At 40.4% G+C, this 17,380-nt stretch overlaps 1 protein-coding gene across 1 annotated transcript; it reads right to left on the bottom strand.

Annotated features, from left to right (window-relative positions):
* Window positions 1-145: 145 nt before the first annotated feature.
* On the bottom strand, window positions 146-17,292 carry LOC120746189 (indian hedgehog B protein-like). Its single transcript, XM_040051516.1, has 3 exons — window positions 14,823-17,292; window positions 8,430-8,691; window positions 146-1,947 (listed from the first exon to the last, which is right to left on the bottom strand). Exons 1-3 carry the CDS (start codon window positions 15,120-15,122, stop codon window positions 1,250-1,252), a joined length of 1,260 nt encoding a protein of 419 aa, XP_039907450.1. The 5' UTR covers window positions 15,123-17,292; the 3' UTR covers window positions 146-1,249.
* Between the last annotated feature and the right edge of the window lie 88 nt (window positions 17,293-17,380).

Raw genomic sequence — 17,380 nt, 5'->3', positions numbered from 1 at the left:
TGTTTTGTTTTTCTGAAACATTTCAGTTTCACTTCTGTGTCGCTATGTCAAAAATACCCTGCTCACTTGGACCGCAGCTTGTAACCCACTTCAGAATATAGTCACAGGGACAGAAATGAGGCAGAACCACTCGGCTCATTTCCATATAATTTAATTTCAAAAATAAATCTTTTTAATATCTCTTTTCCCATAATAATAACTTCATAAACATTATTAGATTTTCTGTAAACAAATAATATCATAAATACATTCTATTATTCATTCTAAAATCTCTGTATTAAAGCAGGAAAGTACATGTGTTGGAGAAAAAAATACATTTTGTCCTTTTACAAAGAGCACAGCCCTCCACCCCAACCCTTTCCCAGGCTCCACTATGAAACAAAATCCCTTAAAATTACACCTTAAATCTCACACTAATCTGCCCAGATTTCATAGTGTAGTAGGAGTAGCTCATTTGAAAACTGGAAACATCCATTAATTAACAAAAAAGGAGTTTTTCAAGGTTAGAGGTTTGGTTTGGGGTCAGGTGAAAACAGATACAATTTCCGTAATCAGGGAGTTTCGAGGTTTACACCAGATTAAGGACAAATTATGGGATAAATTAAGAGATTATCTGAAATTACAGGATGCTAAAACCCCTTTAAAACGTTAATAAAACCGAATAACTTTTCTATTTCTAAAACTATGTTTAATGGTTACAAGTCTTTTTAATATATGTCTGTATTTTAACAGTATCTTAAAGGAAACCCTTAAAATACATCACTTTTTTCCCCTCATGGGATTTTTTGTGTTGTTTAAAAATCACATTAAAATTCCCATAATCCAGAAAATATCAACAGTTTACCATAAACAGCTTTCAAAGTAGAAACCTCTAAAATTATAATCATTTTCAACCTATAAGTATCTTGACCCACCAACATATAACCAACCAATTTAAGGGAGACTCATGTCAACCTTACCATCGTCTTAATTTTATAATTAATGGATTTTTTAATTTACGTGTTTTTAGAGTTAAATAAGGATGTTTTAAGGGATTATTGCTTCATAGTGTTTTACAAATATAAATGTCAAACAACAAAAACATTTGTTTGTGCAGTTTTTTAAATCTGAATGTTCATTTGGTCTCATCTGTGTCACTTCGAGTTTTTTTATTCTTCCCATCAGGCCTCAGCAGGAAGCCAAATGTCTCCCATCGCCGCAGGAAGTTCATTAGGGTCTTATTTGGCTCTTACTTTGCAGTTCAGCTTCCTCACCTGTTGTCCTGAGCCACTCCCAGCGGGTGGAGGCGTCCTGAGTCCAACAACTTCCTCCCCAGCCAGTGTAAAAGCTGCGAGTACCAGTGGATCCCATCACTGTGGCCCCCAGTGGTCCGAGTCCAGCTGTGGATCAGCCTGAGTGGGGCAAAGGCCCAGTGAGCAAGGGAGTGCTGGTCCACCACTGCGTAGCAGGACACTACCACCCCGTCCACCACCACCGTCCCCTGCTGGGTCAGCGGCGCAAACACCCCTTTCATCTCCTTTACTGTCACCCGGCTGATCCGAGACAGACGCCCCTCCCTGTGCTTCTGTCCCGCTTTACCCTCTGACACCAGCACACACTGTCCCGGCTGGGCATTGCTGGCGTACACAGTCCTGAGGGCATTGTGGGCTGGCACCGTCCCTTCTGAGCAGTTCTCTTTGGATACAAATATCAGGTGGGCGGCAGTGAGTGAGAGCTGAGCTCCAGCTTCAGTCTGCAGGGTGTAAAAGAGTTTCCGGGTCTTGGGGTCCCGATCGAGGAAAGTCAGGACCTCACTGAACACAAGCTCACCGCTACCGTCACTGCCTGACGAGACGAGGACTCGCTCACCGGGTCGCAGATCGCTGACGGGCTTCTGACTTCCACTTTCCAATATGACCAAGGCCTCACCAGGGAAACAACCTCCAGACTTAGCCGCCACTGAGTGGTCTGAAGACAGAGACAGAGATAAAAGATAGCCATCAGGTTTGGACAGTGTTTAAAATGTATTCCACTACAGATTACAGAATACATGCCCCAAAATGTATGTAGTACTGTATTCCATTACGTTACTCAATGAGAGTAACGTATTCTGAATACTTTGGATTACTTAATATATTATCATACTTTTTATAATTACATGAATGTACTATTGCTGTGTGATTTATTACTATTACTGAAGGTTACTCGCCAACACAATACCAACACTAACTAGATTTTTAAATCGTAATATAAATGAGTAACAGTAGGTTGGACATTAGGTAAGGCTGCACTTTTTGCAGCAATCTCGTATAGAAAACTATTCTGCGGGTATATAAAACAGGTCCGCGGCTCCGAACGGTAATAAAGGGACCTCTGGCTAATACGTCGGGTTCCATGTCGGGCTCGTAATTTTTTATTTATTTTTAAATTATATATTTGAAAGAAAATGTGAAAGCTTCTGATATTTTGAAAGAAAGTGAAGATATTTTGTTAATCTGCATTATCAAGATAAAAATCTTTATTTACAACAATTTTTTAAATGCTTTTCCATAATTTCAAATTTTATTGTAAAAAAACAACAACAAAAAAAGCATATTTTCTTTTGTGTGAGGGATTATATTTCATTATGAACAATATTTTTAATTAAAAAAACCAACATCTTATAAACAATGTTTTTATTTATTTTTTTTACATTATTTATCACACTCACAATCCCAAAGTTTGACACAATTTTTAGACTAAAGATGCCAATAAATGTTTGAGATTTTCTGTTAATAAAATATTTGCAAAAAACATCACAATTCGAACCTTACCTCATAGTAATGACTTGTGTCTTAATATGTTATGTTATTTTTCAGCTGGTGGCTCCATAGTTAGTGTTTAACACATTTTCTTGGCAAATGAAAGGCAGCTGGTTAAAATCAGAGACACAAATACCTTCAGGATTTGTTATACATTTGAATAAACAGCACAAAATTGGCTTTTAGAAGTAACACTTTTAATCTAACGTCTTATAGTTTTGAGTAAAAATGTATTTAATTTCTAACACTTCGGATCCGTCTCATAGTTTAGACCCATGAGGTCATTGTTTTTTTCCCTCTTTCCTTGAACCCTCCCCCCCCCTCCAAAACAACTAATAACCCAAATTGTTAAGCTACTTAGGTACAATTTCTTTTTACAATTTGGATTTATAAATTCATAACTATAACTGTTTGTTTTTGTTTTTTTATTACATTTCTAACTCCCAATCGTGTTGCATGTGCAGTTTTTGGGGGGGCAGTAATAAACTTCCATACTAAAGTGCTTGATAACATAATAAATCTCTCCACCTCCCTTTAGCCAAATATTGACTCTTTCCTTTCAATCGCTGAACATAAAAGAACAATAACCAGCCTGACAAACACAACCTCCTTCATAAAGGTGCATGTTGGGTCGTACATGTGTCCCCAGCCCAGATTGTGTTCGTGGCAATGAGTTCAGGCACTTGAAAGTAACCCCTGAGGGCTCAAGTCTATCTGGGGATAAATATTTGGAGAAGGTAGGAAAGCCAAGGCCAAGTGATAAGATAAGTCACCTGAAGGAGGAAGGAGCAGAGCAAGAAAACCAGCCAGTCATATCCTGACTTTTGAAATAAAGAAACAACCATTTCTTAGACTAAACTGCTTGGTAACATACTTTTGAAAAAGCAAGTAAAATTAATTTGTAGCTTATTAGTAACCCAAAACATTTGAAATAAATAAGTCAAAATGTTGACTTGACAGCTTATATTTGTGGATCAGTATGTAAGTTTAATTCAGTATTTATTTAATACATTATTTTTTACATTTTTTTCATAACCTCTGAATTTTTTTTAACCGCTTCTGTCCTAATTATGACTTTAAAATTACACATTTGGATTCTAGTAATTTCAAACCGTGAACCTTGTACTCGTTCATGTTTTCCAGACTAAAAACATCACACATGTTGCTCTATCTTGTCTTGCTCTTTATTCAAGACTAAATTCTGTAATATAGAAAAATGCCATGACATGAAATCCAAAATAATACGTCTGCTTTAAGATTTTAAATAAACTTAATGAGAAATTTTGAACGTTAACATGGGATAATGATGTAAATTGTGAGCTGAAAGTAAAAACAGTAGTGTTAGGGAAGAGAAAGGTAAATAATTAAGTATAATTTGTGGTGAAAGTTTTGGCTAAATATGGAATCAGTGTAGCTAAACGTTAAAACAAACTATACCTTTTCTAGTTTCAGTAATCTCATGATATATCTATTCTGAATTTTCTATCATTTGTTGAGCGTACCTTATACTGAGAGCAATAAAAGAACAAAAAAGTCCACGTCTTTCACCCAAAATATTACCTTCCTAACTGCTTCATGACATGAGCACAGTGGGAACAGCTCAAGTATGAGGTGAAATGTGCATCAGTAGGAGTTAAAATGCTCCATCAATCCCTCCGTTTCCTCCTTTTCTCACGTCCACCCCCCTTTTTTTCAGTCCAGTCTTTCATCTATAGCGGTCCAGCACTTTGCTGCCCTCTAGTGGTTGTTTCCTCTTGTTGCTGCCCCGCTTTTAATTGCATTTAAAGGGATTTGGGGGGCAGGGGTGTTTGTTGTCAAAGAGTTCATCTTCCCAGTTTCTTTTCTTTGTCATATTTTGAAGAATTTTGAAGAAAATTAGGAGAAAAAAGAAGAAGAAGAAATCAAAAACATGAAAAAAAATACCAACTTGATTGGTTGCCCTTCTGATCAAGTCAAGTTCTGGGCCCTCGCAACCCGATCTGGGAGGGAAGGAGAGAGGAGCAGGAGAAAGAGGAAGGGAAAAGAGAGGTAAGGTTGGAAAAGGGAGAAAGAAAAGGAAAATCTCAGTTACCACTCAGTGTAAAATGTGTCACTGGGGGTTTAAAGTGGATGCATTTTAACAAGAGGGTGCAACTCTCAGCACATCTGTGTTACTTTTAACTGTAACTTTTCATAACAGACACCCTGAGAACAGTGGCTATGTGGAGAAGTTTGAACCATGATGAGAACGTGCAGTCTCTTCTTTGCACATCCTGATGGAGTCAAGTATTACGAGTTGCATTTCCAGCAAAAATACCTAAAAGTTTTCAAGAAAGCTTGGCATGCGAACTAAAAAGTTCAGGTAGGTTAATTAGCTGCTTTTCTTCACTGTTTCTTGGTGCAGTGAAGTAAAGCACTGCAAGGTCTCAGTAGTCCATCTATCAGATATTTGTGGACAGCATTTAACATTACAGCTCAGTAATAAATGATGAATAGTCTGTCAGGCACTTTATGGTCTCCTCTTCTTTCATGCAAAAGTCCATAAAGCTGTGGTTGCACCTACTGAATGTGAACAAATGTCAGCAAACACACAAGCTGTCCCCGTTCAGTTTAAGTCAAAATATGCTTGTGAGCTAACGTTACATTAGGGGAATATTAATGTGGTGCTGGAGAGAGAGAGGAGCAAAAGATGAGAGATACTTTTTAAAAGCTAAGTAAGTTACATTTAATTTAAATGTAAAGTTTATATGTATGGTCCTGATTCATTTTAATGTTTTTCGCCCAATGAGACACTCAAATCTGTATGTGATGTGTCTTTGAAGTCACCTTTTCGGTGAAAAGATACCGTTTAATACCTGTGAGACTTTTTTTCATAGATTCAACTAAAGAAATAAGAACAAACTATGTATTTAACTATGTATTTTTGTGACAGGCTGCTAGCAACAAAGTGTCGTAAGATACAATATAAAATTGATTCTTTGCTACGTTTTTTGGTAAGTGTAGACACAACACGGGTTCATCCATTGAATTAGGAACCTTTTTTTGCTTCAACAATTCATAACTCAGTGATAAGTAGCTTTACAACAAAAAACATTTATCATAAAGTCTCCAGTTCAAGAAATGGAATGAAAATGAGTAAAAAAGCAGACAATTGTGCATAGAAGAACTTTGAAAGACCTTTAGGAAGTCAGGTTTCCGAACTAAGATTTCTGATTGCAAAATATTATCCTTTGACTTTTTTAGGTAAGTTATAGTTTTTTGCAGTTTTTGTAAGTCTGCTAGCGTCCACTTGTGTCCTTACATTTTTTAATACTTTTGTAATATTACTTATGATTACAAATTTTGTGACAAGGCAGACTCGTCTATGGAGAATGCAATGTTCCAATGCGCCAACTATACACACGCCCTTCATGTATGTTGAGTTTCCAGTTCTCTGTGTCCACAGTTTCCAAAACGCAGCATACAGACGCCTGTTTTTTTCCCCAAACTTTGCCATTTATGGAGGTAACTGTGAATTAAGACTGACATTTTGTTTGCAGGTGGTTTAATCAAAAAAGTTCATCCCACAAAAATAGAAACCTGCTTTAAATTTGCCCATTAACCTCTTCAAGGTCACCTCCTTGTGCACCTCTGGACCACTGCAAATCATTTTGATCATGTTTTGTTCGTAGATAAGATGAAGCAATTATGAATTTTAGTCTTCTTAATTCTTTCCCCCATAAAGACAACATCTGACGACCTCCCATGAACCCTTAATGTCAAGTCTTGACACTTCAAAATATATCAATACAGACCTGGTTTGACGACCATTAGAATATGTTTTCCCAGGGTTTTTTTTCCAAGGAGATCTCTGCCTAAGCTACAGAGGCAAACGTCCTGCATAATTCCTGTTCTAGAAGCAGGCCTAAAATATAACATAAACCGCTCAGTTCAGAAAATAGAAACTAGCTTTACCCCCAGCAGGTATCCAAGCGGTAAAGAGTTAGGTAACCAGGTGTGTGCGGCTGTATTAAGTTCAGATGAGGTGGCTGCTGTGTGAGTAGAGCCAGAAAGCCACAGACAACTCGAAGATGAGTTTTTTGAGGAAGCCTAAGGTGAGTGGTTGTTGTGAGATAAACTGAAGACACAGAATGTAAGAGATAGTGCCTACTTTAGATGCAATAAAGCAGTTAGTGGGCAAAGACAGAAGAGTGAAAGTAAAGCAAAGCAGATGCACATATGAGAAATCAGTTTTCAAGAAATCTAGAGTCCATTTTCTTTAAAAAAATATATCTTGACAAAACAATTCCTAGTATTTGCATTTTTACATTTCTGCTCACACAAAGACTGAAAAAAAGAGAAGGATAACACCTCGCTTGGCTTTCATGAAGCATTTGTAGGCTTTAGAAGATTTGCCCCCAAGCGTGAAAGAGTTCAGTTTCAAGCTACAAAATCATTCAGGGGAAGACGATGGTTTTGTTGACTTTCTGAACAATATTTAACCAAAACCACAAACCTTTTCTAACCTTCACCAAGCACTTTGAGTTAATCGTGTCTGTGGCATCACTAGTTGCCATGACTGGAGGCTGAAAAACAAAACCTTCAAACCTCGCAGTGAACTCAACACGGTTCCTTTCTGTGAGGTCTAAAAGTGAAAAAAAAATGTGGCTCACTGTGAAATGTCTTAAAAAGATTTAACGTCATTAGGAAATAAAAATGATCCTGTTTTCTTTGAGTATTTAAACATTTAGATTTCTTTAGTTTATATTTGATTAAAGCATAAAAGACTTCACCGCGCTTCAGAAGTCACTTCTGATTATATGAATCCTTGCATTTGGACATTTTTGTGCTGCCAGAGCTAATCCAAATAGAGCAGTTTAAGCTTTATTAACAAAACTGCAGTAAAATTACATGCAATTTACCTAGAGGGTGCCTGAAATCTCAGTACATGAATAAATGGCTGAAATAACTACCTGCTTCTAGGTCCCAGGGTGTCAAACTCGATCTGGTCCCAAGTGGATACGACTACAAAAGTCACTGCCTCTCAATTGTTTATCTTATATCTCTGTAAGCATGTCTTTTCTTGTAAGTGAGAAGTTACAAGAAAAGTACTGGCAGCTTGTTGTAATTAATGTGATTAACAGAACATTTTAATTACTTACTGCAGACAACTCAAAATAAAAAAACAGGAACTTTTCTGTTACGCGACAACTAACAATAAAAAAATTGAACGTTTTTGTTATTTAATAGAAAACTTACTACAAAAAAATAACTTTTCTGTTAACTAATGGACTCCTAAAAAAAAAACAAAAACAAAAACATAACTTTTTTGGTATTTAATTGAATACTAACAATAAAAAAAACACTTCAACTCCTGTTTTTTTAATGTTTCTATGGTTAGTCCAGTGCTTCTTTGCTTTAGTGTCTAACAGGGTGTGGGTGATGTTAGTTTGGTGAGTAATAAGAGTAAAACTGACACAATACACAGCTAACGGTTAAAAATTTATGCTCTTCTCATTAACAATTTTCACATTTTCCAAAGTCATCCAGGGGTTGAGATTGGACCCTTTGGTGAGCCTGTTCTGGCCCCCAGGCCTCATGTTTGACACCCCTGTTGTAGACACATTAATATTATCCATGTTTCTGGAACACCTTGCTTCTTACTTCCTGTGATTTGGCGCGCTCGCTCACCTGACTTGACACTGCAGTGGATGTGATATTTGGACTCGTAGTAGACCCAGTCGAATCCAGCCTCCACTGCCAGCCGTGCCAGCATGGCGTACTTGTTCCTGTCCCGGTCCGACGTGGTGATGTCCACCGCCCGGCCCTCGTAGTGCAGCGACTCCTCCGAGTGGTGGCCGTCCTCATCCCAGCCCTCGGTGACCCGTAGCCGGACCCCGGGCCACAGGTTCATCACCGAGATGGCCAGAGAGTTCAGCCTGTCTTTGCAGCGCTGCAACAGAGGAGGCACACAGGACGTGTCTGGATCAATATATTTGCACTTTTTATGTGAATATGTTTGTTCACTGGGGACTGAAGCCTCATCCTCTGCTGCTGCGCAGCTTTAAAACCAACCAGGAAAACACAGACTCTTTACAAAGACCCCTTCTCTCGTGGACTTCACCAAACCCCCTTTGCCTCACCCCTCTCCCCCTTGTCTGTGGCTCCAGCCTGCTGTCCCAGCTCAGCCCGGTGTTTGCTCTCTGTGGTGAGCTAACGGAGGAGGGAGGCTATGACGGATGGAGGGGGGGACTGTGAGGTTACAGGGTGGCTGGGTGGGGGTGACATGTGGTGGCGGCTACAAGAACAAGAGGTCCTCAGCGTCCCTCTAAACCTGGAGTCTGGTCAGGGTGCGCAAACAGGAGGTGAGAGGGCCTATTGAAGGACCCCTCCCCTCCCTTCCCATTGCTCCGGCATACACAAATCTCACCTTCCAGTCTGCCCCGTTTATCTAATCCACACCCGAGCTGCATTGTCAGGGCAGCAGTCACGGCGTCTTGGATAACCTCTCAGACAGGCACTAGTCCTGGTCTCACTGTGAGTAAATGTAACTAACAGCAGTCAAAGACTTAAAGATGGACAAAAATTTACGAATTTTAGATATTCCTCCCCCATTTCATTTTTTTTTTAAACCCCTAACTTTTGAACATTTTTAGTCACGTTAACCTCCTAACACCCGAACTCTTTCATGGCATGCTTTTTTAATTACTCTTTGCTATTTGCGCTGATTGGCACCTGATGAATGTTAAAACAAAGAATTACCAGGTTTTTTCTTTTTTGTTTCAGAGAAAAATGAGATCCACTTATGAGGACATTTGTTTTAAATTTCAATAGAACAGTGGAAGTATAATGTCCTCTTAAGTGCAAATCAGACCCTTGTAGAGCAAAATTTTGTATTTTGATCTAGACAACCCAAAATGTGATGACCACATATGTGGATGCCAGGTCCCAGGAGGTTAAATTATAGAAAATTAAAAACACAACTATAAGAGGCTGATAATTAAAGATCCTAATTTAAGGATGAATATTTTTGTTTATTAACGCGTAAACCAATTCCAGATGTCACCAGAGGCCAATTCATAGACGGGTTTCAGCTGTGACACTTACTGGCCTGAAGAGGATTTGGGTTGTTTTTTTTTTTTTATGAAGCTTAAGCAAAGCTTTACAGCAGAAATAAACATGTTTAGTCTGAAGAGTTGGTGCGTTTGGATATGTGCAGAGGTCTTTTGGTAAAAAGAGCTTTTTCCTGTGTAAATGCTGTGAAAAGGGAGATTTTGAAAAACTTCCAGGGTGAAAACTTTCAGAAATTAATGCTTTTACACGTGGAGTGAAAGGTGCATGCCTTTATCTTCTTTCTGATGTCAGACTGTGAGCCATATTTACTGTTTGTGGACTTTTGATGGCCTAATACTTCTATTCAGTAAGGGTTACATCACCACCTGTTTTGGCGCACTACTGACATTGCTTGATGTCGCTTTGTTACATTTCTGCGTGGGTATTGTTTTTTCAAAACAATCATAGAAAAATCTTTGTTAAAAAAATACATGTGGACAGCTTTAGTTTCCCACTTCATGACAACTGTAGAGAAGGAGATCTGTCGATCGATCGATCAAACTCACCAGTTTAGATTGCATTAAGGCTTAAAGTTTGCATTATTAGTGGACTGTGCAAACAGACCGTCCAAGAAGTCGGTACGCTCTGTCCATGTGATGCAGCTTGTTAACTTAGTTTGATAACCTAGTAAGTCACCTTTTTTTACCCAAACATCATCTGGTTGCATAAAAGCAAGAACAACAGAGTCCAAAATGCAAACATTGAATCGTCAAACTACATGACACTGTGGTCATTGTGTCCATCTTTTATATACAGTCTCCTCTTTGTGAAAACTAAAACTAGATCTGAAAAAACACTTTAGTTTTTATTTATATTTAAGTTAACCAGACTTTTGGGGAAAAAAAATTAAAATTAACTGATATGATTTTGTGAACTTGGCAAACAAACTAAAATAAAACTTAAAAAGTACAGAGAAAATATACTTAGTTTTACCATTTCTTTGATAAAGATTTTATTTAAAAGTTACTGATGAGGGAAGGTTAGACGTGTTTATTGGGACTCTAGATGTCTACAAGACTCTGAGTCAACAGCTTTCAAAGGTTCTGTTTTATTGTAATAACTGTACTTATTTTCCTGATTCTTGCCTTTAGTATAGGTCCAGCTTATAATGATTATTTGAAAGACTCCAACTAAAAACTAAAATGAAACAAAAAAAAATCTATTCAGGAAGCTAAACTGAAGCTAAACTGAGTCAAAATGAAATGAAGACAAAGAGTAATTAGAAAATAAAAAACTAATATTGCTGATCAATAAGTGGAAATTTTAGGTCAGGCTTGGCCAACTCCAGGCCTCATTGGTTTTGATGTTTTTTTTGTTTTGTTTTGTTTTAAAAAGACACTTGGGGATGAATTTTTGTTATTCATTGAGCTTACTTAAAACTGTTTTTTTTTTTCAAAACTTACTCATATTGAGTAATGCGTATTTTCTTTTTAATTAAGTAATCCCCCCCCCCCCCCCCCACCCCCCACACACACACAGAGGAGAAAAGTTCTGGATACATTTTCTCCAAGGAGGAAACATTTCCTCAGTATCCAGTACAAAGATTCGTGGGCATGTTTAACTTCAAATCTCTAATTTAGTCGTGGTTGTGGTATTTATTTCAGATACGCTCTGTTCAGTTTTAATGTGGTTTCTAGTGTTTGTGAAGCCAAGAGCCGCGTAGAGGGTTATCTATCACAAACTTGTAGTGATTAATGACTCCCAGTCGGTGATCATGTTGAGTTTGTCATTTAAATGTTAATAAAACCAGATTTAACGATATAAAGGATACAGTAGCTTCTGGATCTGAAGACTGCCTTAAATCTGCAGTCTTTCTAATGACCACCAGGGGGTGATTCCCTTTGTTGAAAAAAAAAGAAAAAAGAAAAAAAAGAAAAAAGAAGAAGACTTGATTGTATAGAAGTCTATGGGAAGAGGACCACCAGCTCTCCTGCTCTGTGTGACCTCACTAAACTCTTTCATGATGAGTTTATGGGCTCGGTCATTAGATTTAGTTCTCAATCAATACACCATGAAGCTCATTTTTAAAGTTCATAAATTGTGGTTTATATTGAAAGTCAGAAAGAAATCCAAAATTGACTGATAACCTGTCAATCAGGAGTCATTCATCAGTGGTTTGGCCGATTTTTTCCTCCACTATTGGATTTTAAAGCAATCTTGAAGGACGATGCCTTGAATAACAACATTGTCACCAATTTTAATACAAATAAATACAAGTTGTTGACCAAACTGGAGATTTTTAAGCAAAATTTGCCAACAAAACAACACATTTTTATTCTATTAAAGTAATTTCATAATAATTTCATTCCCAGTGCACTGCACATGCATGAAATCTGATGGAAAATCTGCCCTCCAAGATTACACTCACTCCCATCAAATGAAAGGTTAAACAGTCAAACTTTTTTCATCTGCTCTGGTTTTGAATGGAAGGAGATTTTGTTGGTTTTAAGTGGCAGAAATCTTATTAAATGAACTCTGTGTGGCTGGAGGCAGTCTTGTCATTCCGCAGCTGCCACTGAAAGCGTCTCTCAGTGATGCAGCCTTTCATGAATCTCGGCCCATTAAGGCTCCAAACTGGGATTAAACCCCATAAATGTCTTTTTTTCCTCATGTTGGCTGTGATAAGAATAGCTCGTGGCTCAGTGGCCACAGATGCCTTTTCACAGCGTTCAGTGTGGATTTTTTTAAAAACGTCTTGTGTTTTCTCTCTGCGGTCAGAGCAAGGAGCTGAACTTCATAAATCAGACGATAGATTTTGTTGGTTTTCCTTTCAAGGTGTACAGATCGACGGGGGGTTTCTGTAGGAGCGGTTTTAGCACCAAACCGCTGGCTGCACAAACACTGGGCGCACAGACCGACAACATGCGCTTATGCACAACTCTGCGCTGCAAAAAGTGTCCCTCTGAGTCTGAGAAGGTTCTGTTTAGTCTTGTGGGTCCTGTTTTAGCTGGATGAAAGAGATTTAAAAAAAAAAAAACTACTGAAGAAAAGAACGTTCTAAAATGCAAGTGAATGTTTCCAAAATCAACTTTTTAAAGAACAGTCTCGCTTTTTGTGTATCAGTTTTTACGCATCAAAGCTCCAAATAATCCGCAAAAATCTGCGCAGATTTATCGTGCATGTGACGTTTAAAATGACATTAAAACTGCATTTATATCGTTTAAAGTGCCACTTTTTGCAGTGCGGCTTCGACCCCTGAACAGTCGCGTCTGTATGCAGCAGCGCAGGAGCGCCCAGGAAAAAGGGAATAAAATCTAAAGAGGCAGGGGAAAAATCCGTATAATTAAGGCTTCAGCACAAGTGAAGTGGGCTATTTTTGCACAGGAGCACTGCGAAAACAAACAAAAAAGTAACGCGGAATAGTAAAAGACAAACAGGAGGCTGTCTCCTGCGGCTTAGGGCTCATAAATTGTGTGCAGGTCTGCGCCGGTGACGAGCAGCGGCTCCGAGTGCGCGCTGCAAAAAATGTCCAGCTTGGAGAAGACCTGTCTCCTTTATGAGCCTTAAATTCATTAATCAAGCTCACACCAAGGAGGCTTTGAGCTTTAGAGCAATTTTCTGGCAAAGTGACACGAGTAAGAAAAAAAAAACCTCAGCTGGGTCAAGGCAAATATCAACAATATCGATACCAATGATGGTAGTACAATAGGGTCCATTCTTTACCCTCTACATTCAGCATGCAGCCCACTGATGTTAAATTGTAATTTTCTATAGAGATTTAAAAATATAACTCAAGCTTCAACATTTTAAAATTCACAAAAAGCTAAAAGGTGTGTTTTTGTTGTGTTAACTAATTATTGTTGAAAGTAAAATCAATAATTAGTTAACACAACAAATCACGAAACGTGATTTCGTGGTTATTAAATTCGCTAATCAATGAAAAATTCCCATACATCATGACACACTGCTCTCACCTACATAAAGTGCCGTTATAGGTTAAAGCTACCGGTATTAGTATCGGCAATACTGGCCCTGTATTAACTTGGTATGGTTCATTCCAGAATTCGCTCGAGTGTCCTCATTTTGTAGATAACAGTTATAAATCGGGTTCAGTTAAGAACTCGTTCGCTCATGCAGGTGTTGCACATGTCTGTTCAGCCTCTACTTCTTGCAGCGTGTACAGCGAGGTGACAGCTCCAGCCCGGAGTGCGCGCTTTCATTCCCCACGTGGGTCTGTGGACACAAACGCTCAGGGAGGAAGCCCGCGGTCACAAGAGCCAGATATAAATACTTTATTCCTGGGGAAATAGGGAGTCAAATAAATTCCACGCGAAGCCACATCAGTGACGGTGTCGTAAAGATTTCTGACAGTCCAAAAAGGAGACTGTTAACTCGACCAGTGAGGCTAAAAACGAAAACGGTAAACATGAGCACACGCTTGACCCCGGGCTCTAACCAAATACGACTTTTGGCTGTTTGTCCACCGAAAAAACATGATGTAGAAACAGAGGACATAGTGTTTTAATTAAGAGCGACCGCTCGCCGTACATTTTTAGAAGGGGTTGCCCACTTTTTTACGCATGAGCTGCCCACAGTGAACCTCTGATTCCAACCTCTACTGTTCAGCCTTCGCAGGGCTTTTAAACTCTATTCAGCTAATCCGTGCTTCGCCCCCCAAGAAATGTCTGAGTTAAACTTGTAGCTTTATTTATTTATTTTTAAAAAAAGGACGATAAAGTTTAATAGAGCTGCTGCTGTGATTTAAATCAGTGCCAAGTTGGAGAAAATCTGTTTTAAAGCGCATCTTTTTCATTTAAAATCATTAAGGGATGAATGTGATAAAATTATTTTGTTGGCAAAGACCGTTTTTCTTTGAGTCTTTCTTTGAAGGGCTTTGAGTCAACAAGATAACAGAGTCCACGCGTTTAAAGACGGGGCAAAGTGCACAGAGCTCCTGCGCACAAATGCCTGCTTCTCTCTGAGCCGGACTGTAGTCGGGCTTAAAGGCACTACAGCAGCTGGGAGGGTTACCTGCGTCATCAGGCGGTCTGCACCTGTGTTCTCCTCATCCTTGAAGATGATGTCGGGGTTGTAGTTGGGGGTGAGCTCCTTGAAGCGCTCGGAGTTCCGGGTAATTTTCCCTTCGTATCTCCCGCTGGCTCCCAGCGTCTTCTCGCCCACGTTGGGGGTGAACTGCTTGTATGCGAGAGGGACCAGCTTCCGCGGCGGCCGCCTCTTGCCATTGCCTCTGCCCGGTCCGCACCCCTCGCTGACCGGTGACAGGAGGAACGCGCACCCGGCGAGGCACGTCACCAGCGTCGAGAGCAGCATTCCGCCTGGCGGCCGGCGTGTCACCCCCTCCCACCTACTGCGGGAGGCCAATATGTCTCCGCTGTATTTCTGTTGGAGTGTCCCCTCCTTCCACGCGTGGGTTCCCCTTTGTAATCTTAGAGCGGAGACAACAGAGCAGGACTCATCCCAGAGTCCCTAGAAGTCGCCATTCCCGGCGCGTAAAAGTGGCCAGTGCGCCGCTGGAGCCCAGCTGGAGAGAAGTGAACCTGTCCTCTGCGCCGCTGCTCACGCACTGCGTGTCCCGAGTGCACGCGGAGTGCAGGGGCATAAATAGGAGAGGTGAGTTTATCTTGGCAGGCAGGTTCAAAGCTGTGCCTCTGCGTTGAAGCTGTGAGAAACGGGCTCGGAGACAGACGCGGAGGCGCGCGGCGCGTAGGCTGTTGGACACGGCGGTCACGGGGTGTCCCCGCAGCGGTTTCCGTCTCTCGGTTTTCCTCTCAATGCGTCGCTGTGGCGCGGGGCGGCTGGCAGAAATGCTGGCAGGAAGCAAGCCTGCTACAGTGCACACGAGGTGCCGCGGGAGGAGGAGAAGGAGACCGCGCCCTGCTGGACCTGCCCTCTACTCAGTCCTCTCCTCCCATCGCGGCCGCCTTCATCTGTTTATTGTCGGCTCGGGCCTGAGCCGAGGACACGCAAACACAGAGCCACGAGACCCGCGAGGGCCGGTGCGCGCTTACGCTGTCCTTTGGACCCGCGTTCCCAAGGCGAGACGCATGAGGGCGAGCGCAGGTGCGCGCATGACCCCTCCTTCCTCAGTGCAGGTAACAGCTCTGCTGTGGGCAACGAAGCTGTGAGCACATCAAGCGAGAGCAGGGGGACCTCGACGACACAGAGACCTCGACTTACACAAAAACACACTAAAAGCGAACACGTGACTCAGCTACCTTTAAACCAGACCAAGCAAGGCTCAAGTTTGATTCTTGGACCCCAAGCACGGTGACACCAAGTGTGTGATATGTCATACATCAGTTTTTTAAACTTCCACATCATCAGTGTAATTTTCCCCTCCTCAAAGTGCACAATACATTATATTCAATAAACTGGAAAATAAATGTGAAGCTCTGGGCTAAACAACTGTTTCATAGTTCAGGCTTTAAAGGACTAAAATCTTAGAATTCTGCCTCATTATTAAAGGCCCTGAATTCTGAGATCACCTCAAGGTGATGGACACTTAAATTTGGGTTTGATTACCTTGAGTGACTGCCTTTGTCCAGGTTTCAGGCTTTTCTTTTATAAGTGGCTTGCTGAGAGGGGAAAAAGTCAGAAATCATAGAAACTAAACATAAAACAAACCTAAAGGTGACAAATGTTTACATAAATGAGTGCAAAAGCTCAACAGTGACAAGCTGACGCCATTAAGTGCAGTTTTACCTGCCTTATCACCAAAGAACATGATCTACTTTGGTACAGTGCTCCAAAAGGTGCTTCTTTCTTGATTCTGACTCATTTCTTTGTTAAATGCCTTGTTGGAGCTTTCAGAAGCTACAGTATAACCAGCGACACAGTTCAAAGAGTTGGGCTGAATAGCATCTTTTGTGAATTTCAGAGATTACACACATCACAGATGGTTTCACTGGTACAGAATGTAGCTAACTGGAGACACTGGAACAAAATTAACCCTGACATGCTTACCGGCTGCTTTGTTGTCGGGGTTACAGAGACTACGTTCAGGGAGATCACTTGAGGATAACTGAGCGGCTTATTGGACAGATCCGGTTTCACAAACCACCCAACACCGTTTCAGAGCCCATTGAGCCCTCTGCTGATGTCACACCCTCCATCACCAGGGGTCAAACTGAAGTCTGAGGCCTGCTGAGGGGTCCCAAGATAAACCAGAAAACAGGAGACCTTTCCAACAACCCTCCACCAGATCAGGAAACTCATGGAAACTGTCATCTGATGCAACATGTATTGACCAAAAATTTAATTTTAGCAACTATCGAAGAAACTTAAGGATTTCAATCCCTTGTGCTGACTGTTTTTAAAGTGTCATGAAAATTAGGCCAAACAAAAAGCAGCAGCTATGATTTTTACACAGATGACTGTTTTTTGGTTTGTTTTTGCAGATCATCATCTCCGGCTCTGGCTGGATTCTTCCTTAACTAATCCTGGACTTTGATGTACCCCCCCCACCCACCCTGCGGAGAGACTTTGAGGGTTTAACAATTTCCTTCAAACTTTTCTCCAGAAGACCATCTAGAGACAAAGTTACTGTTCTTGATCTTCAATTACTGTAT

This window comes from Simochromis diagramma, unplaced genomic scaffold, assembly GCF_900408965.1.
Source record: "Simochromis diagramma unplaced genomic scaffold, fSimDia1.1 OVJJ01000107.1, whole genome shotgun sequence".
Classification (NCBI taxonomy): domain Eukaryota; kingdom Metazoa; phylum Chordata; class Actinopteri; order Cichliformes; family Cichlidae; genus Simochromis; species Simochromis diagramma.
The sequence above is the reverse complement of the archived record's forward strand: the minus strand, read 5'-3'. Positions and strand labels throughout refer to the sequence as shown.

Bases quoted from the DNA above. Each gene is read 5' to 3' on its own strand.
- LOC120746189 (XM_040051516.1), bottom strand. From the start codon at position 15,122: ATGCTGCTCTCGACGCTGGTGACGTGCCTCGCCGGGTGCGCGTTCCTC. The intron at 8,692-14,822 runs GTAACCCTCCCA...CCTCTGTTGCAG, and splicing joins CAGACCGCCTGATGACGCAG to CGCTGCAAAGACAGGCTGAA. The intron at 1,948-8,429 runs GTGAGCGAGCGC...CTCTGTCTTCAG, and splicing joins CCACTGCAGTGTCAAGTCAG to ACCACTCAGTGGCGGCTAAG.